Source organism: Panthera tigris, chromosome B2 (assembly GCF_018350195.1).
Source record: "Panthera tigris isolate Pti1 chromosome B2, P.tigris_Pti1_mat1.1, whole genome shotgun sequence".
Classification (NCBI taxonomy): Eukaryota; Metazoa; Chordata; class Mammalia; order Carnivora; family Felidae; genus Panthera; species Panthera tigris.
The window spans coordinates 140,487,271-140,508,814 of NC_056664.1; the positions used below are offsets into that span (position 1 = coordinate 140,487,271).

Here is a 21,544-nt window from a genome sequence, read left to right on the forward strand (position 1 = left end):
CAGGAGTAGAAATAAAGCTTGCAATATAGTAAGCGTGTTATTTATCCAGTTAAGTATTTGTTTCATTAATAAACGAAACCAATGTCTGTTGAGCATCTAACCCGCAGAGGCCTATGATAAAGCAAGAACCCTTAAAATACTAGGTTTTCCAATAAGATGAGTTGAAATTTTGAAAAGATCTGCTCAATTCTGAGTTCTGTTGTTATAATGTAATTATAGTTAAAGCCGAATCTTGGGACTCTGATAATGACATTAAAGAACTCCAAAGAGCATGACTTCAGTTTTTGTAATAACAAATCTGATTCCATAGCTCTAAAAATGACTCTGTTAATGACAGAGCATAGACATATCCAGACATCGAGGAGGCATTGAAGTGACATAAGGCTCATTACTAATTTGTGTCATTGCATTTGAACTTAAACATTTCTCATTGCCTAAGACCTGGTACTCATTTTTCTAATTTTTTCCCCTAAAATAGCACAATAGTCCATCAAATTGGTGTACCAAATTTTTCATCCTGTTTTTCTTCTTACTCTCAGACATTTAGAATATCTCCATTATAAACAACACTGAAATAAACATTTTTCTGCCTAAAGCCTTTTTTTATATTAGATTATTTTCTTTGAGATAAATACCCAGGAAAGCAATTACCCAGTCAAGAGGTATAAATATGTTTTATGGCTCACAAATGAAGTATGTTGCCAAATAGATTACTAAAAAAAAAAAAAAAAAAAAAAAACGAAAACAAAAAAACCTTTTACTAATTTTCCCTATAAAGAATCTAAGAGCAACTAATTTTACTACGTCGTTACCAGTAATGGATATTGTTACTATTTCTAATAAGATGGTGTCTTGTTTTCCTTCCTTTTTTTTTTTTAAATAAGTAGGGAGGATGAGCTTACTCGATAACCCCTAGTGTCTTCCTTACTTTCTTACTCCTCGTCCCAGCGAACTCAGGGTCCTTGCAAGGTCCTCAGACCCCCCAGTCAACCAGCAGCAATTCGATGGCAGACGTACAAGGCGACCTGAAGCCACCTACCCCGGCGTCTACCCCGCATGGACAGATGACCCCAATGCAAGGTGGAAGGTGTGTACGGTAGGAGATCTCCGCGAGCCCCACAACATCGCATTTATCGATCTCGTAATGTCCTGGAACAGACTGTAAAAGGGCTGTTATTGCCTCACGAGCTTCCAAGTGTCGACCAAGAAATTACATCCGTGTAATTTTTCGGATGGTTTTTACGTGAAAAACTTTCAAGTTAGGCGCGTTTCCCGATCGGGCATTTGGTGGCAACTCCTGATATTTCGTTGCGCTTTCCTTGTCCTCGTCTCTTCAGAAGCGGTACAGTCAGCGTGCACGACCCGTTCTCAGACGCCAGTGACTCATCGTTCCCAAAACGGAACTCCATGACCCCGAGCGCCCCGTACCAGCAGAGCATGAGCATGCCTGACGTGATGGGCAGGATGCCCTATGAACCCAACAAGGACCCCTTCGGTGGAATGAGAAAAGGTAAATGCGGAGGGAGCAGACTAGGCCCAGAGGGCATTTTCCTCTCTGCCACCACGCAGCCAACCCACTTACCCATTAGAGACGTGTCTGAGCCACAGCTCCCCAACCTACTAGATTTCTGGCCTCGGGAAAAGTACTCAGTAGCTCTGTGCCTCAGTTTCCTCATCTAGGAATTAGGGCAATAACAAGACCTGCCTAAAGGATGTGACGAGGATTGAGTTCATGTACAAAAAGCCCACTGAAGAAATGACTGGCGCACGCAGTAGGCACGCGTGCTCCTGGCGCTCCCTCGTGCTGCACGCCTTGTTGTATACCATGGGCTGGGCAGGGGCTAGGTGCTAGGTAGTGTGATAAGTCAGACGTAGTTCCTCCCGGAGTTGACGGTGTCTTAGGGGGAACAAACAAAAAGTAAGCGAAACCACAAATACGTAATTAAATATGGTGGTCGATGGAAGGAAGGGCACCAAGTGTGGCGATACGGGTTAAGGGTCATGGAAGGGAAGGACATATGAGAGGGGATGGTCGGGAGGGGAGGGCTTTGAGGGATGTCGGTTATCTGCTGAGACCTAAGGAATGAGGAGTAGAGAAGTTCAGGGGAGGGGGAAGGCCCGAGGCAGGAGTGGGCTTGGCGTGTTTAAGGAGGTGGAAGGCATCTGGGGATAATGGGCAGGGGGGAGGCTGAGTGCACCGAAGCCATCAGGGCCACTGGGCCAGAACTTTCAGCCTCCCCGGGCTTGGGGATGAGTCTGGGTTTGTACCCTCGCCGCGAGATGTTCTGCAGGAAGTGACGTGACTGGGTCTTTTGTTAAAAAACAAATAACTGGGCATCTATGGAGAGTGTGTTGGCAGGACCACTGTGATGGTCCAGGGGAGAGAGGACAGGGCGGAGTCAGATTCCAGCAGCCAAGGGAAAAGCAGAAGCACTCATCACACGTTCTGGACTTAGAAAGAACAGGCCGGGCTTGCTGGATTGACCGTGGGGGTCAAGGTGAGACCTTACTGAGCCGGTGACGACCTTACTACTTTGGAGACGCCCGCCTGGGAAGGGGCCCGCTGGCAGCGCTCACTGTTAGCGCCTGCACCGTGGACAGCTGCGGGAGGAACGAGAGAGAAGTCCCGTGTTGACTCGGGGATGTGCTAAGGCGGTAGGTGGCGGAATGTCTGTCTGGAGCTGGGCAGAGCGTTGGAATCAGGAATCATTTGAGGGAACTCAGCAGAGGAGTGGGATGGAGCATCATGGGATGGATGGGATCACCAAGAATTGGGAGAGTTCTGACGGACGTTAGCAAACACCCAGCGTGGTTTTTCCCTTTATGCTCATCAATCCCCAGCGCTCTCTTGGCTCTGAGAACGTAGCATCTCAGCCTCTGCCCTTTGAGCGCCTCCCGAGGCCCACACACTCCGAGCTCTTTGGCACCCTTCCAGGTGCAGGCGCGCTGTGAAATTGAGGCATGATAGTGAATATCACTGGAAGAAATACAGAAAAAGAGCAAATACTGTTTTCACGGAATTGCTTCTCGGATCCCTTAAACAGTAGTACCTCTATTTAGATGTTTGGGGTATGTGAATTTCTCGATATGTTATCCTTAGTCGAGAGAAACGTGAAGCCCAAAGCCTTGGTTTTCACAACTATTATGGATCAGTGAAAGGCAAAAATGAATCATTTCAAAATTTTAAGTATTTATTTTTTACTTTTTTTAACATCTATTCATTTTTGAGAGATAGAGTGTGAGCAGGGGAGGGGCAGAGAGAGGGAGGCACAGAATCCGAAGCAGGCTTCAGGCCCTGAGCCGTCATCACAGAGCCTGATGTGGGCCTCGAACCCACAGACCGTGAGATTATGACCTGAGCCGAAGTCGGATGCTCAACCGACTGAGCCCCTCAGGCGCCCCGTTTCAACATTTTAAGTATTAGGCATGTATCGTTTAACTACCAAATGAGATTATGTTTCATGTGTATTTCTTAATAACATTTCAGGTATGTTCCACAGAGTAAAATAATCTAATTTTTCGTTTCAAAAAGTTTCAGAGCTGTCTGTTCCAAGTGAATATTCTACAGAACATGCAATAAATCTGTAAGCTCAGAAACTCAAAAGCCTTGTAAACGTTGGAGGTGGTTATTTTTCTTAGTGGTATGAGATATTAGAAAGAACATTTTGTTCTTGCTGATGGTGGTTGTATCACATTTTTAGGCTCTGAAAATAGGACAGTAACATGGGGAAAATAATTAGTAGTGTTTGGAATCTGGCTTCAAAAGCTATGTGAACCGTTTCCAATAGCCCCACCTGTATGCTATATTAGACACTGGGAGTTGTATTTCTTTTGTTTCTGTGTGCCTACAGTTTTTCTTATTGTGAAAATAAATTGGGTGGAGGGGATGATTGTGGATTACCTTGTTAGGCACTAGCAAGCTGTATCATGTGTTTTCATCAACTGTGTAAGTGATACAGTGGCTGAGAGGGGACCCCCTTCTCACATTTCCCCGGGACATTTCAGCTCACCTGCTACCTTACCATGCTGGTGTAGCACCAAATTAAAACAGATAAACAGAAAACCCACAGGAAACAAATCTTTTTCTCGCCCCGTCCCTGTTACAATAAGTTTCGCATTCCTCAGTTCACATTATTCTGTCGGTGAACTGGTGGTGCTCCGATTTCTTATGTAATGACCAACATTAGGGGAAAGCCCGCTCTTTGTTGCTGCCGCTGGCCTACAGCGTGGTATAGGGCAGAGACCAGAACCTGTCCCAGCCTCGGTGGCCCTAAGCATCCTTGGCCCCACCCGCCCGTCCCCCACTTCTATAATTCATTACTGATTGAAGGATTGATTTGTTGCTTACAAGTGAACAGTAAGTGAATATTTACATATTGTATATCTAAACAGTATATTTTGAATACCCGTTAATATCTTTATACATCATCCTTTTTCTTAATGCTCCAGTAGTCAACGTGTTGTTTCATCATGCTTTGCTCTTCTTAAACATGAAGCTGTGATTATTGATGTATAGCTGTTTTTTCACATGTGTAAGAGTGTGTCTGTGAAATAGATTCTTAAAAGAATAACCGAGGGGCACCTGGGTGGCTCAGTCGGTTGAGCGACTGACTTCGACTCAGGTCATGATCTCGTGGTCCGTGAGTTCAAGCCCCGCGTCGGGCTCTGTGCTGGCAGCTCGGAGCCTGGAGCCTGCTTCGGATTCTGTGTCTCCCTCCTCTCTGCCCCTCCCCCGCTCATTCTCTCTCTCTCTCTCTCTCTCTCTCTCTCTCTCTCTCTCTGTCTCTCTCAATAATAAACATTAAAAAATTAAAAAAAAAAAAAGAATAACCGAATCAAAGGATGTGAACTTTTTTTTTTTTTTTTTTTTTTTTTTAGTTTACGGAGTATCTTTTACTCTGTAACAAACTGCCACAAAAAGTGGCTTTAAACAACAACACTTGGGTATGTCTCACGTCCTCTGGTGGGCGGGGTGGTTCTTCATTTCGAGTTGTCAGCCGGGACCCTGAGGCAGCCTCTGTCACCTGGAAGCCTGATTAGGGACTCTGCTGGAGCCGCGATCACTTGAATGGCCGGAGTCATCCGGAGGGTCTGTTGGGAACTCATCTGAACCTGTCGGCTAGGGGGCCTCCCCCATGGGCCATCCCGTGGAGCTTCTTGGGTGCCTCGTGGCGTGGTGGATGGGTCACAGACACTCCAAGTTAAAAGTTAAGTTCAAAGTTGCTTGTCAGTTTAATACTCTTCACATGAACGTGGAACAGTGTGTGGCCCTCACTCCCTTACCAAGAATGATCATTATCAGTCCTTTTAATAGTTGACGGTCAGATGGTGGGGCAGGAGTGGAGGGGGCGGGAGGGCCTCATAGTTGTTTTGACTTGTATTTCTTTAATTACTAGTGAAATCAGACACCTTTTCATATATTGATGGGCCATTTGTTTTCTTTTTTTCTGAATGTCCATTTGTGCGTTTACCCATTTTTTAAAAAATCTGGTTGTCTTTTTCCTTACCTATTTTTAAAGAATTTTTCTTGTATCAAGGAATTAAGCTGTTTAACTTTAATTATCCCGCTTAATGTTTGCCTGTCTCTGTTCTTCCATTTATAAAACGGAAAGTAACATCAAAACTCATTCTACCACACGTGGACTTAAAGTGGAAGATACAGTGTGAGATAGCACACTTGCGAAGCACAGAGCCCCCCGCCCGTGTGAGACCCCATTATCTGCACCTCTGTTCTAGCAAATTCCATCAGCTCACAGACGTTTAATCAGCTTTTGCTTCATGTCACGTAAAAGTAACCTTCCTAGGATGAAGAGAGGTAGTAGCACTGTATACCAATTAAGATTTGCATTAAAATGTTTAATTTGCCTACAGGCTAGTTTTTGGGCTTGACCCAATTTCCTTCAGGCTCTGAGCTGATGCTAATTTGCATATTTGACCTAATTGCCACTCTACGTCCTGATAGAAATACTAGTATTTCATCCATTCTTGAGTTATTCTTAATCCCCTAGTGGCTTTCCTTTTCCTGGTTTTGGAGTGAGTCTGCTGATAGGTATTCGTGCTAAGGTTTTTTCTTTTTTCCCCCGTAAGGGAAGGGAACTAACTTTACCCATACAGCTGACCCTTGAACAACACAGGTTTACACAGATTTTTTTCAATAAATAGATGTATGGTACTAGAAATGTTTTTCTTTTCTTTTCTTTTTTTTTTTTAAGTTTATGTATTTTGAGAGAGAGAGAAAGAGAGCATGCTTTCAAGCCAGGGAGAGGGAGAGAGAATCCCAAGCAGGCTCCGAGGTGTTAGCACGGAGCCCAACACGGGGGTCGATCTCACAAACCAAGAGATCATGACCTGAGCTGAAATCAAGAGTCAGATACTTAACTGACTGAGCCAGCTAGGCGCCCCATAAATGTGTTTTCTCGTAAGATTTTCTTAACATTTTCTCTTCTTTTCTTTAGCTTTGTTGTAAGAATACAGTATACAGTACGTATAACGTACAAAATATGTGTTAATTGACTATGTACGTTATCAGCAAGGCTTCTAGTCAACGGTGGCCTGTTAGGAGTTAATTTTAAGGGGGAGTCCAAAGTTGTACATGGATTTTCAACTTCGCGGGGGTGAGCACCTCTAACCCGCGCAAGAAGGGTCAACTGTATATGCATTTCTTTCTCACAACCACCGCATGAGGTGGTATTACCAACTTTACTTCATCGACAAGGAGTTGAACTCAGAAGTCTGATAACCTACCCAAGAAAGGGCCGATGTTCAGTCTCTACCTTACTTTATAACAAATTACCACAAACTCAGCAGCCTAAAACAACATCAGTTTACGGTCCCATGTTCCCGCGGGCTCTCAGCTCAGGGCCTTACGCGGCAGACATCAGCATGTCAGCCAGGACTCAGGGCCCTCTTCCGAGCTCGTTGAGGTTGTTGGCAGATTTGGTTCTCGAAGTCGAAGGACTGAGGTCTCATTGTCTTGTTGGCTGTCGTCTGCCTTCACAGTCCTAGAAGCTGCCACCTTTGTGAATATGTGGCCTTCTCCACTGCATGGTGGGTGCCTCCTCAAGGGCGGCAGGCGGGTGTCTCTGACTTCTAGACACAGATTGAAAGGGCACGCCTGGATAATCTCCCTTTTAGTTGACTACCAGTCAGCTGATGAGTCACTTTAGTTACATCTGTGAAATCCCTTTGGCCATCGAGTGTAATGTAATCACGGGAGCCATGTTCCCATCATATTCGTGGGTTCTACCGGTACTCCAGGTGGGGGCTCATTTAAGGCCCGTGCATGGGGTCAGGGATGGGGATCTTGGGGTCCTTCCTGAGTCCAGACCTTACCCTCATTGGTTTGTATTGTTGTCGGCCATGTTAAGACTGAGACATCTACATCTGCCATATTGAGGTTAACAGAAATGACTAGAAGGGCTGTCTGGGCCCCTTGGGGGTCGAAAATGCTTAATTTTATATCCGTGATTTAAAATGTTGCAGTGCCTGGGAGCAGTGAGCCCTTTATGACTCAAGGACAGATGCCCACTAGCAGTGTGCAGGACGTGTATAACCAGAGTCCCTCCGGAGCGCTATCCGGTCTGGGCATGGGGCGGCAGCAGTTTCCCTACGGAGCCGGCTACGACCGAAGGTGAGTGTTTTCTAAGACGACACGGAGAGAGTGCTAGAAACTGCACTCTCCTCACACGTGCGTTTCCGAGCCCGGGGAGCCGACGACAGCACACAGTACCTGCTTTCCCGCTAAGCATCGTGTGGGGTGGCTGCCTTCAGGACGGGGGAGGGGGACGCCTGAGAACCAGGTGGTCCTCTCAGCACCCGGATGCTCGGCCCCTGTCCCCGCACCGAGACCCCCACCTCCAGCTGCCCCGTGTGGCTCCTCCTGTGAACGGCCACAAAGTCGGGCGTGTAGCATCCCCCGACCGCCTTCCCGCCTGCATTTCTTCCCTCGGGAAAGCCACCCAGGAAGCCCTCGAAAAAGTCTTCCAGGCCTTGTCTTCTCAGATGTTTCCATTCTTCCCTGCGAACGTGTGAAACGGAGAGAGAATACTCTGCTCCCTAAGAAACATCTCTGAGGAAAGCCATGGCAGTCTTTTTTTTTCAGGGTGGCCTCTGGACACCGAAATGTTGGGCTTCAGCGCTCATCCAGATTAGTTTTAGTTAGATGGAGGGAAAGTCATTGAAGTGTCTCTGAGAGGTCGCCGGAAACTGCTTCCTAAAATAGTGGCTTATGGGAGACTTCTTTTTGTGAAGCAGGCCCCTTACCTGTGCCCCTGACCTAAGTACTTACTACGAAAGCCCCTTCCCCTGGATGGGAGGTTCTTTACCTCACCGTCGCACAGGTGCTCAGAAACAAAGTCTTGAATGTAATATTTGTGATTTTGGAAGGAAATTGAGGCTCACCAGAGGACTCTGTAACTGTGGCCACAGGGGCATGGCTCGGGGTAGGGGTGGCTGGTGTGGTGGTGTTCCTCACAGACTGCCCACCTGCTGGGCCGCAGGCAGTGGTGAAGTCTTGGGAAGGTTCCCTCCCCACCCCCGCCCCACCCGTAACACAAACAGGAAGGAAGGAAGTTTGAAAACCACTGTTTTTACCAAATAATATTTCTTTCTGGCACTTTCTGTGCACCTGGTTCTTGCGAATACAGAGCCATCACGAGCTTAAAGTGATTTGGTACTTTCCAGTAGCGACTTAAGAACCTAGACTTCGGATTCTTACCCTGGCCATAAGTGTGGTGACTGTTGATTTGTGGTGTGTCTGTTAACCAGTTAACCATCATGCTTAGTGTGCTGTAGCAGGGATTTGACTTAGATCCATTTTTGAGGATCCAAGAGAAGCTCTTTTTCCCTTTTCCTTCCTTCCTTCCTTCCTTCCTTCCTTCCTTCCTTCCTTCCTTCCTTGTCTCCTTCCTACCTTCCAATGAGATTGGGAGAACAACTCTCTTGGAACATATATTCATAAATGAACCCAGGCAGATGTGCTGTTCTGTTTCTTCTAGAATGCTTTCTAGAACTGGTTTAGGTCATCTGGCTGTACCACATTAGGGCTTATTTACCTTTGTTAGATTTTCTGAAAAGTGCTACTTTGTTCAGCTTAAATTTTATCTATGTCAATTCTATTTCTTTACTCAACTGTAAGCTTCCTTCTAGCTGTTAATGCCCTTAGCAAACACGTCTCCTATGTCTGTTTTACCCGTGATCTTCTAAAAATTCATTTATTTTCTTTCTTGTTTTCATTCTGTGACCAGTTTAGGGATATATTCTGTCCAAGTATTGTCTTTCTTACAGGATTCAATCGATACACTAAGTAAACCAGTTTATCTCTTTAAACTTCAAATCTATTGCTCTTTTAAGCGTGCTACTTTTATGGTATTTATAGCTGCTCGGTGTAATGGCAGTTGAAAAATAAGTGTATTAGTCATTCCCATTTTAAGATTTAGAAATGTAAAAAAGATTTAAACGTAGGAGTACGTTCAAATCAACCCCGTCACTCTTGTAAGTCCTCTCTGTTACTCTTTTCTGTGGCCTTGTAGGGTCATGGGACTTCAAAATTTTGAGTAGTTCTATTTTTACAATTATCAGCTAACTCAGTATCATTTTGGATGAATCGGGAAGTACGCTTTTTAAGAGATTGAACACTTCCTATTCATAATGAGAAAATAAGTAGAGACAGTTTCCGTGGTTATACGTCTGTGTTCTGGCACTCCCAGAAATCCTGCTTTGATTCGTACATTGCTTTTGTTATCTCCTGCTTTCATGAACACCTCACATCACCATGTTGTGACACTCCCCGGGGCCGCGTCAGTGGGTGGGCGGAGGCTCCTCTCAAAGGCAGAGGGTGCCAGCCTGTCCTGCCGGGACTCCTCACACACCTACTAGCCAGGAGATTGGCAGCGTTCCCAAAACGGGTGTGCCCATCCCTTTGGCTAAAAGTTCAAGTGCTGTTTCTGCTTGGCGTGCCTCTGCTGGAAGGTGTTGTGCAGTGAGGGACAGACCAGACCACTCAGGGGTGCGGAATTCCCAGCAGTGAACTGTTCATTTCTCTCTCGGCCTGAGGTCTTTTGAAAATGAAGTTCTCTTTGAATGGCTCATTCTAGGCACGAACCTTACGGGCAGCAGTACCCAGGCCAAGGCCCTCCCTCAGGACAGCCGCCATATGGAGGACACCAGCCCGGCCTGTATCCACAGCAGCCGGTGAGTTGGCGGGCAGGAATGCATCTCTGCGCTTTCTGTTTAAAACTCAAATTTGCGTTACTTCTGAGAAGTTTTAGGAAGTATAACAAAAAACAGTGGTATTTATTGAACAATCAGGATATATTTGCTCGTGCTAGAAAATATTGTTAGGATTTGAAAGTCAGCACATTTTAAAAAGCTCTTGATATATGGGATCCCGAAACAAATATAACATGTTGTAGGAAGCAAAGGACGTTCATCCTTGTAAATAACGCCCAGCCGGAGTAAAGGTTTTTTAAACGGGTGTCTGGTGTGTGTGTTGTCCTGTCAGGTGCCTGAACTGAAATTTGTCGATGTTTTAAAGAAGGTGTGTAGAAGAAAAAAAAACAACTTCAAATATTATATACCAGTATCAAAAGTTAAAAGTTAATTGGCTTTTTAAAAACAAGATCTTAAGGACCGCGTGTTTTGCTGACATGGGGGGGACGGGGGCGGGTTACGCTGGCCTACGCAGCCGTGGGTCTTCAATTGTGTAAGATAACCTTGCAGATGTCGCTACTGATGCAGAGAATTGCCCACCATGCTGTGGCCGTTCAGACACAGGACTTTGCTGTCTCGAAACAACTTTTCAGGTCTAAGACCTCTGGTAACACGGAAGGGGTCTTAAGCATTGAATTCTACTGGAGCGTGTATGTACGTGACTTTTATTTTTACACCAGCTGGTCCTAAACAGCTTCTGGGTGAGGTGAAAGAACACGAACACATCCACATCTCTCTACGTCAGGAGGTTCCCACCTGGTGGGGTGCTGACACCCGGATGTCCCCAGGAGGGGAACCTAGTAACACGGGCTGCACCGGGCCTGCTGTCAGAGGCTGGGACCAGCGGGGCTCGCCGGGGAGACTCTGACCTGCACAGCTGGAAGTCGGGGTGGGGGCCATAGACCGTAGGGTGTCCACGCAGGCCCGGTCTGAGGAGCCAGATGCCGTGGGGAGACACTGCTAACGCAAAGCTAGGCCTGAGAAATCTGTCCAGGGGCTTTCAGGCTGGCCTTCGGGAAGCTCAGTCCATTCTGGTGAGAGTTTTCCTCTTCCTGCCGAGGCACCTTCGTGTAGTCCCGAGCCCCTGTCTGGCGTCGCCTGTGCGGGAGTCTCCAAAGCCACGTCCTCCTATATTGCAGCCCTGAGAAATCCCAAAAGGGAGGAGGGATACCTACCAGGAAAAAGAGAGAGGAAGCTTTCTTTTCCCCACAGAAAATTCCAAGCACACGAAAACAAACTTTGGAAACCCTCTTCGGAGTCCGTGATGTGGTACCCTAATCCGGAAATAGAGTGCCTAAATTGTTAGTCCTTAGTTGTCACAGGAGCTTCCCATACCCATTTTGAAATGAACATTCCACCAGGTAATAACTGTTTTGCATAATTTAAGTGTGTGATTATACCTGTAAAAGCACATCAGTGTGATTTGTCTTTATATGAATTTCAGAATTACAAACGCCATATGGACGGCATGTATGGGCCTCCGGCCAAACGCCACGAGGGAGACATGTACAACATGCAGTTCGGCAGCCAGCAGCAAGAGATGTATAACCAGTACGGAAGTTCCTACTCCGGACCGGACAGGAGGCCCATCCAGGGGCAGTACCCGTACCCCTACAACAGAGAGAGGGTGCAGGGCCCCGGGCAGATGCAGCCGCACGGGATCCCGCCTCCCATGATGGGCGGCCCCATGCAGTCGTCCTCCAGCGAAGGGCCTCAGCAGAGCATGTGGGCGACGCGCAATGATATGCCTTACCCCTACCAGAACCGGCAGGGCCCCGGGGGCCCGGCCCAGGCCCCCCCGTATCCAGGCATGAACCGCACGGATGATATGCTGGTACCCGAGCAAAGGATCAATCACGAGAGCCAGTGGCCTTCCCACGTCAGCCAACGTCAGCCTTATATGTCCTCTCCCGCCTCCATGCAGCCCATCACGCGCCCGCCTCAGTCATCCTACCAGACGCCTCCATCACTGCCAAACCACATCTCCAGAGCCCCCAGCCCCGCGTCCTTCCAGCGCTCCCTGGAGAGCCGCATGTCTCCCAGCAAGTCTCCCTTTCTGCCCTCTCTGAAGATGCAGAAGGTCCTGCCCACCGTCCCCACGGCCCAGGTCACGGGCCCGCCCCCCCAGCCACCCCCGATCCGAAGGGAGATCACCTTCCCTCCTGGCTCAGTCGAGGCATCGCAGCCAGTCTTGAAACAAAGGCGAAAGATTACCTCAAAAGATATCGGTAAGCGTTCCGGGCTCAGTCCGGAAATGAAGCCCAGTTGTGTTCTAGAATTTTCATGTTAGCTTAGATCTAGCTCCTGTTAATCTCAAAGGGATGAAGTTCTTAGGACGACAAGCCGTCAAGCGGTGGTTCTATGCAGGGGCAATACTTGGAAGCTACTGATCCGAGTTCAGAAACAGTGCCCGAGAGGAGCGTGAATTGACGTGGGATTTTTCCACAGGAGCGTTATCTGTGCGCGAGAGTAGAGCCCCAAGTGAGAGACCAGGGGCTCCTCAGCGACTACGTCCTGTACCGCGTTCTGAGCTTAAAGCTTTGACCTTAACCAGGCACTTAATCTCTGCAGTGTGAGCCTAACAGCCGAGAGGCTAATGAAATGCTGAGGTGGACTGAGAAAATACGAGCCACTCTGTAATTTTGGTAACAACATACAGACCGTGAGCTTCCCCGGGAAAAAGTAAAAGCCTGCATGTGATACGTAGATAAATATATAGCATATACGGAATTTGATATGCTTTGATGTATAGAATTGATGGTAACCCGGTGCTGGTAGATATGGGCCCAGAAGCTATTTCAGTCGGGTGCAAATCGTGTTTATTCATTCTGTTGGGATGTTCTGAATGCTAATTAGAGATCTGGAACATCTAGGAGTACGGACAGTTTTTCTGCATTATTTTTGAAGTCCTTTTAATACGGCAAAGGAAATTATAGATCTTGGTCATACAAAAAAGTTTTCAAAAATCTCAAAATCACTTGACTTGAAATCATTTACTACAGGGACTAGAAAATCAAAGATATTAGAGATGTTTTCAACCATCAGAATTAAGGACCTGTACAGAGAGAGGGAGAGAGAAGTAAGGAGTTTTAGAGAGAGGGGTGCTGGAGACAAGGAGGAGATACAGACACCGAGCACCATTTTATATATGGAAAGATATACATAAAAATATGCACATGTGTCTGTGTGTTTATGCGTGTGCACATAAATAAATGTATTTAAATTTTTATACGTGTCTTTGCACATGTTAGATCAGTGTTTGTCTTCAGCCTGGGGAAAGTTATGTTCCTTATTTAAAGAAAAAAATTTTCTAATGTTTATTTATTTTTGAGAGAGACAGAGAGAGACAGAGCGTAAATGGGGGGGGGGGGGGTAGAGAGCGAGGGAGACACAGAATCCGAAGTGGGCTCCAGGCTCCGAGCCATCAGCACAGAGCCCTATGCAGGGCTCAAATCCACAAACTGCGAGATCATGCCCTGAACCGAAGTGGGACGCTTAACCGGCTGAGCCACCCAGGCGCCCCTATGTTCCTTATTTTAAAAAGGAAGTTTGCCTTTTCTGTTAGAAAAGTTTTGTGTGCCTCATAGAAAATAGGAAACGTAGATGAGATCAACCTAGAGGTGGAAACCCACGCCCCCCCCCCCCCCCCCAGCACAGGAGATCACTGCTGATGTCTGGCATTGGCTGTGGCCCTGGTGACTCCTGAGCGCACAGGCCTGCTCGTGCCATGTGCTTCCGCCAGTTTCCCGAGACAGAAATTTCAGACCTATCGCGGGCCTCTTCTCCCAGCCCCATCTTACGGCACATCCTGCAAATGTCTTCTCTAACCCCTCTCTCTTCTTCGGTAACAGGAAGGGGGGAAAGAAAAGCGCAGTCGCTCTGTTTCCCCTCCCCTGGCTCAGACCAAGCTGTTGAAAAATCTGAACCATCAAAGTGCTAATAATTGTCAGCAGCATGTTCTGAGGGCAGGAGCTCGGATAGAAGAGGACAGCAAGGGAATATCAAGACTCTATATCTGAGAATGTGCTGCCGCATACTCACCAGCCTTCCAGAGATCTGCCAGAGGGGCCTCCCTGAGACATTTGGGAATGGAGCGGGCCAAAGAAGACAACCAGTTTTTTTGCTGTGACTCCATTACTAACACTCTGCGGCGTCATTACAGAGTCCGTTAGGGACTAAAGGAAATAAATCGGAGATGAGAAAGGGCCCTTGTGCTTATTAGCACCCCCTCCTCAAGAAGCACTTTGGGCTCGTGTGTAACCAACAAGCCAAAGGATCTTAAACGACAGCAGTTTCTTAGTAAGCCGTCCCCTCCGTGTGAATTCTGGAAACGATCGCGTTTAACTGCGCCTCGGCACATTTGTTTGAAATCAGTACCTCACTCAGCACCCCACTTCTTTCTTCTTATTCTTTCGTTATTTTCTGTTCTTTCATGCACAGAGTTAATATTCACCTCATCCTTGTCCTTTCCCCTGGTTTTAGTTACTCCTGAGGCCTGGCGTGTGATGATGTCCCTCAAGTCCGGTCTTTTGGCTGAAAGTACATGGGCTCTGGACACCATTAACATTCTCCTGTACGATGACAGCACTGTCGCCACCTTCAGTCTCTCCCAGGTACGCCAGCGCCCGTCCAGCCAGGGGCCAGGGTAGAACAAGAAAGTTCAGGAGCTCATGCTTGAACGCATGCCCAGAGTGGTGGGCACCCCGGGACGCAGGGCCGTCCTCGTGGCTGTTACACATGTAGAGCTGTCTGGGCGCTTAATCCGGGAATCATAATTCCTTCCAGGCTCCAGTATAATAAACACACGCATACGTGTGCTTCTCCTGAGAAAACAGTCCCCCGTGCACACGTGTGTGTGTATGTGTGTGTGCGGCATAGATAACAGTGAAAGTAATTGTTGTTCAGAATGAATATCAGCAGGCGGGTGGGAGGTAATCCAGACACGAAGCCGGCGCTGAAGTCAGGCTGAATACGCAAGAGCTTATAACGGGACATACTCTACTTTCCGGTGAGACATAATCCCTTCCTTTTAATTAAAAAGAAATGTTATAGAAAATGTACGAGAGAGAGCGAGAGAGGCAGAGAGAACAGCTTGGCGAACCCCCGTATACCCATCATTCAGCTGAAATAGTTGTGAACTCACGGCCAAACTTGCTTCTTGGTCTCCTTCCTTCCTTTCTGCCTCTGTCCACCTTATTCTGAAGGAATCACTGAAAAGCCTACTAATCTTAGTAAGCTTAACGCTGTCCTTTGTTCAGTGCTAGACTTAAGGTGTGGCTTCCAGCATTAATTGCTAGAAGAGAGAAGGGGAGCAGAGGGTTAGGGGAAATGGCCCAACTAAGCTACAGACTTGTAAAGAAATATATAGAAACAAAAACAAGAAAAGGTAATTCTCCTTACTGAGTACGCACAATTCTCTGCTTTGGGAGGAGAAAACCAAAACATCTAATTACCTTGCTTCTGTCTAAATTAGACCAGAATCTTCCACTTGGTCTTTTCTTCTCACATTTCAGTCCTTCATGATAGCCCTGAAAGGCAATTTTTCACTTATAGGAAGTGTATTAATAAGGTTATAAACATTGCTTGAAGTCCACTGTAACAGAAAATATTTAAAAATGTATACGCCTCCCTTAGAGTAATTGCCTTTCAGCCTTCTGTTGGGTGAACGACTGTTGATCACACACTTTAGTAACCAGAATTGCTTTGGTAACTTGCCCCTTCCCCTGCCCTGGGAAAAAAGTTCACTTTAAGTATGGGGGGGGGGGGGTGGTGGAGAGATAAAGGCCCAAACCTTCACTTGCAAAATTGTGTGCCTTCATCCCCTAAAAGTGAGTACTTTGTGGTCAGTACCTCAGTTTCCCCTTTCTTCTTAATAATTGTTTCAACCCCACTTTCAGGAAACTGATAGCAGGATATGAAAGTATGGTTGACTTCCAAAACACCTATCATTAAAGACTCCTGCCTTCCTTATTAATCCTTTATCATCCCTAAGCGCGGTGGCATGGGTGCTGGGGGCGGGGAGCTTGGGCAGTCGCTAATCATGGAGCGTGTTGATTTTCTTGATGCACACATTCGCTTAAAGGAAACAAAACTGGTTCTCATAGTTGCTTTTGTCTTTCAGTTAGAGTTGTGATAACTGAAATGTAAAATTGCATTCGACGAAACATTCTAATTCATTTATCAGGGACTAAATTGATTTGTTTTTAATTTTCTGTGTTTATGAGCTACTACATTGCTGAAATTATCTTCTCCCAAAGATATATGGAGAATGTAAATTAGAGTAACCTATGGCACCTGAGACAAAAATAACCATAAAATCCTAAGAATAATAACCATAAAAATCCAGGCAAGCAAGTCTCAGATAAATAGCAGAAGAGAACAGACTCACTTTGGGTGAATGAGTCTATAAAATCCACATTCCCACTCTTCTAATATGGAGTGTGTTGTACCTAAATCAGAAGAAAAGACAAAGAGCACAAAGCAGTCCGTCACTGATACTATTAAAGGTAAGAAAATAACACGGAAGTTTCCATACAGATAGAGTAGGAAAGTAAGCAGCAAATAAAAAACATGTGGTTTCGTCAACAATGTAAAATTCGGGAGACGGTTCCCACCCATCTATGGTTTCTCTTTCTTGGCCCAGCCAAAAAGGAAATGAAACGTGTGAAAATCACCCTAAAAATGTATTGATAGTTATTAGGATTGTTACCCTTCTCAGTCCCCGTGTGAGGTTATGACATTGTCCCCGTTCTTGTTCTTGTCCTCCTCTCTAGCTGTCCGGATTTCTGGAACTTTTAGTAGAGTACTTTAGAAAATGCCTAATTGACATTTTTGGAATTCTTACGGAATATGAGGTGGGAGACCCCAGCCAAAAAGCACTTGATCACAATGCGGGGAAGAGAGCTGACGGCCAGTCCTTGGCCGACGAGTCTGGGAAAGAGGAGGAGGGCACCGAGTGTGTGGACGAGGAGGATGACGAGGAGGACGACGAGGAGGACGACGAGGAGGAGGACGACAGGAAGACGGAGACCGAGGAGAGGAGCAGCGCGACTCTGGCCTCTCCCAACGCCACTGCGGATCCGAAGGAGAAGCCCAGGCAAGCTAGCAAGTTCGACAAGCTCCCGATAAAGATAGTCAAAAAGAACAACCTGTTTGTGGTCGACCGATCTGACAAGCTGGGTCGTGTTCAGGAGTTCAACAGCGGACTTCTGCACTGGCAGCTTGGTGGGGGGGACACCACCGAGCACATCCAGACTCACTTTGAGAGCAAGATGGAAATTCCTCCTCGCAGGCGTCCACCTCCCCCTCTGAGCTCCACCGGGAGGAAGAAAGAGCAGGAAGGAAAAGGCGATTCTGACGAGCAGCAAGAGAAGAGCATCATCGCAACCATCGATGACGTCCTCTGTGCTCGGCCGGGGGCGCTGCCCGAAGATGCAAACCCTGGTACCCAGACCGAGAGCGGGAAGTTTCCCTTTGGGATACATCAAGCCAAAAGTCACCGGAACATCAAGCTGCTGGAGGACGAGCCCAGGAGCCGAGACGAGACTCCTCTCTGCACCATCGCGCACTGGCAGGATTCCCTGGCCAAGCGCTGCATCTGTGTGTCGAATATTGTCCGTAGCTTGTCTTTTGTGCCTGGCAATGACGCCGAAATGTCCAAACATCCAGGCTTGGTGCTGATCCTGGGGAAGCTGATTCTCCTTCACCACGAGCATCCAGAGAGGAAGCGAGCGCCGCAGACCTACGAGAAAGAGGAAGACGAGGACAAAGGGGTGGCCTGCAGCAAAGACGAGTGGTGGTGGGACTGCCTGGAGGTCCTAAGGGACAACACGCTGGTCACGTTGGCCAACATTTCCGGGCAACTAGACTTGTCTGCGTACACAGAAAGCATCTGCCTGCCAATTCTGGACGGCTTGCTGCACTGGATGGTGTGCCCGTCGGCAGAGGCACAAGACCCCTTTCCAACCGTGGGACCCAACTCTGTCCTGTCGCCTCAGAGACTTGTGCTGGAGACCCTCTGCAAACTCAGTATCCAGGACAACAACGTGGACCTGATCTTGGCCACGCCTCCATTTAGTCGCCAGGAGAAATTCTACGCTACGTTAGTTAGGTACGTTGGGGATCGCAAAAACCCAGTCTGTCGAGAAATGTCCATGGCGCTCTTATCGAACCTTGCCCAAGGGGACGCGCTGGCAGCAAGGGCAATAGCTGTGCAGAAGGGAAGCATCGGAAACTTGATAAGCTTCCTAGAGGACGGGGTCACCATGGCCCAGTATCAGCAGAGCCAGCATAACCTCATGCACATGCAGCCGCCGCCTCTAGAACCACCGAGCGTGGACATGATGTGCAGGGCGGCCAAGGCTCTGCTGGCCATGGCCAGGGTGGACGAGAACCGCTCGGAATTCCTTCTGCACGAGGGTCGATTGCTGGATATCTCGATATCAGCCGTCCTGAACTCTCTGGTTGCGTCTGTCATCTGTGATGTACTGTTTCAGATTGGGCAGTTATGACATCAGTGAGAAGGCAGCATGTGTGAGTGAAAACTAGAGGCTCCCGTATAACTGGCTGTTTTCTGTTCTTGTTTATCCAGCGTAGGAAGAAGGAAAAGAAAATCTTTGCTCCTCTGCCCCATTCACTATTTACCAATTGGGAATTAAAGAAATAATTAATTCGAACAGTTATGAAATTAATATTTGCTGTCTGTGTGTATAAGTACATCCTTTTGGGGTTTTTTATTTTGTTTTTGTTTTTGTTTTTGTTTTTGTTTTTAACCAAAGTTGCTGTCTAGTGCATTCAAAGGTCACTTGTTGTTTTTCACAGATTTTCTTTTTAATGTTCTTTTCCATGTCGTGTTGCATTTTTGGGGAAGCAAATTGACTTCAATGAAACAAATTGCGGCGAAAGATGCTAAGATGGGAAAATTTCACCACACTGAGGCAAAAAAGGTGAAAAAGTGATCAACTTCCTAGGCATGTCATTCTTCAGATAATGAAAAAAACAAAACAAAACAAAACTGTATCCCATCACCCAAAGCTCTGTGCAATAGAAACTACTTCTAGAGATGTAGGAACAGGGGCTCAAGGAGGTGTGTCAGTCAGTAGTCAGACGATGAAATGATACTGGTTTCTCCACAGGAAAATGGTTCCATTAGGCTACGCGCAAAAACGATGTCGTTTGAAGTTAAGAGTGAAAACACATACCTGACAGCGATCAACGGAAATTGCTTCCTCACCACTACCGTCAGTCGTGTCTGCCGTCTGTCGTTGGACCTTCCACGTCCAACGTTCTTCACAATTCCTTTAATCATTTTTTAAATATTTTTTTTTTTTTACTGCCTATGGGCTGTGATGTATATAGAAGTTGTACATTAAACACACCCTCATTTTTTCTTTTCTCTTTTCTTTTTTTCTGGTTTTTTTTTTTTTTTTTTAGTACAAAGTTTTTAGTTTCTTTTTCATGATGTGGTAACTACGAAGCGATGGTAGAGTTAAATAATTTTTTATTTTTATTTTATATATTTTTTCATTAGGGCCATATCTCCAAAAAAAGAAAAAAAAGAAAAAATACAAAAAACAAAAACAAACAAAAAAAAACAAACAAAAAAAAGAGGGTAATGTACAAGTTTCTGTATGTATAAAGTCATGCTCTATTTCGGGAGAGCAGCTGATCACAATTTGCTTCATGAATCAAGGTGTGGAAATGGTTGCATATGGATTGATTTAGAAAATGGTTACCAGTACAGACAAAAAAGAAAAAAATACAACTAAAAGGAAGAAACACAACTTCAAAGATTTTTCAGTGACGAGAATCCACATTTGTATTTCAAGATAATGTAGTTTAAAAAAAAAAAAAGAAAAAAACTTGATGTAAATTCCTCCTTTTCCTCTGGCTTAATGAATATCATTTATTCAGTATAAAATCTTTATATGTTCCACATGTTAAGAATAAATGTACATTAAATCTTGTTAAGCACTGTGATGGGTGTTCTTGAATACTGTTCTAGCTTCCTTACAGTGGTTTCATAGTAACCAAGTTATCCACAAGAAATAGGGGAAATACAGCCGCGGACTAACAGAGTCCCTGTCACGAAACCCTGAGGTCGGGAGGGACCTGTAGGGTTGACCTGCTTTAGAGTGGGGGGGGCAACAGTTTGATTTTTCTCCAAGTATTTAGCTAACGAGTCTTTGTTTGAAGCGATCGACGCGAACGACATTGAGGTCTGAGAATCTTCAGTATCTATGGGAGGTGGCTGCCGGCCCAGGAGCTCACTGGCCTGACAGCAGAACAGTCTGCCTTTCACTAACCCCGTCTTGATTTTAATCAGAGTTCAGTCTAGTCCACGTTCCTTCTGTGTGCCTCAGAGGTATTTTGCATTTAGTTTACTCCACCGTGTATAATATTTATATTGTGCAATGTTAAAAAGAATATGTTATATTGTATGTGGTGTACATAGTGCAAAGTGATTATTTCTATTTCAGGGCATATTAATATTCTCATATTCCTTCCTACCTGGTGCACAGTAGCTTTTTAATACTGGTCACTTCTAATTTAAACCTTTTCTTCCCGGGTCCTTGACTGTTATCGCGTAACAATCGATCTCTTTGAAACTGCTGCAGAATCCAGCTGTTAGCGGACAGACACCCTCTGACTCTACCTCTTTACCACCCTCCCAGTCACGACACAGAAACCCCAAGTCCTTTCGCCAGACCCGTTGTGCGGGTTGCACCTGGAAGAGTTAGACAAGAGCACGCAGCCACGACCAGCGTGTGAAACGTGACGCTAGTGTCACGAGAAACAGATTTTTCTGCGAGCAGTGTCCTCGTCTGTCAGCCCCCACATACTTAGTCACACAACCTTCGTACCTAACGAGGCAGCCAAATACATGTTGAATTAAAAGCCCATTTATCATTCTACTCTAAGTACATCTGCTTGCTGAGAACAGATTGTAGTGCTCTGAGCTTCAACTACCGAAGATTTGTAAGAGGGAGTCGATAGGAGTCCAGTCGCTCTCTTACAGAGCACGAACACAAGGTGTGCAGAGACTCCGAAGCCATCCACTACCCCAATTTCTTTTGTCGACCGAAAGCGTAAGATCATTACAAAAGACTGTTGTTTTCATGGTTTGAGTTGTAATCAGTACCTAGAGTCTGACCATTGAGCAACAAGTTTTTACATACCGATATGCAACGTAACCTCTAGAGTAATCCAGGAAGACGTTAGCATCCTTTCTACATTCTCACCCCAGAATCAAGACTGCAGAAGCCCATGAAGAACTTACAACCTGCCTGAGATCATCCCGCCTACAAACTGAGTTATTGCTTTGTCCTAAAACTTA

At 46.2% G+C, this 21,544-nt stretch overlaps 1 protein-coding gene across 8 annotated transcripts in view; it reads left to right on the forward strand.

Moving 5' to 3' along the window:
* Positions 1-19,713, forward strand: part of ARID1B (AT-rich interaction domain 1B) — a 447,008-nt gene extending 427,295 nt beyond the window's left edge. For all 8 annotated transcript variants that reach the window (XM_042987379.1, XM_042987385.1, XM_042987380.1 and 5 more), the window contains 7 exons: positions 949-1,087; positions 1,338-1,510; positions 7,483-7,630; positions 10,095-10,191; positions 11,654-12,437; positions 14,692-14,822; positions 16,983-19,713. In XM_042987379.1, coding sequence (XP_042843313.1) covers positions 949-1,087; positions 1,338-1,510; positions 7,483-7,630; positions 10,095-10,191; positions 11,654-12,437; positions 14,692-14,822; positions 16,983-18,719 — 3,209 coding nt within the window. In that variant the 3' untranslated portion in view covers positions 18,720-19,713. The remainder of the gene's footprint in view (positions 1-948; positions 1,088-1,337; positions 1,511-7,482; positions 7,631-10,094; positions 10,192-11,653; positions 12,438-14,691; positions 14,823-16,982) is intronic.
* The last annotated feature ends 1,831 nt before the right edge of the window (positions 19,714-21,544 follow it).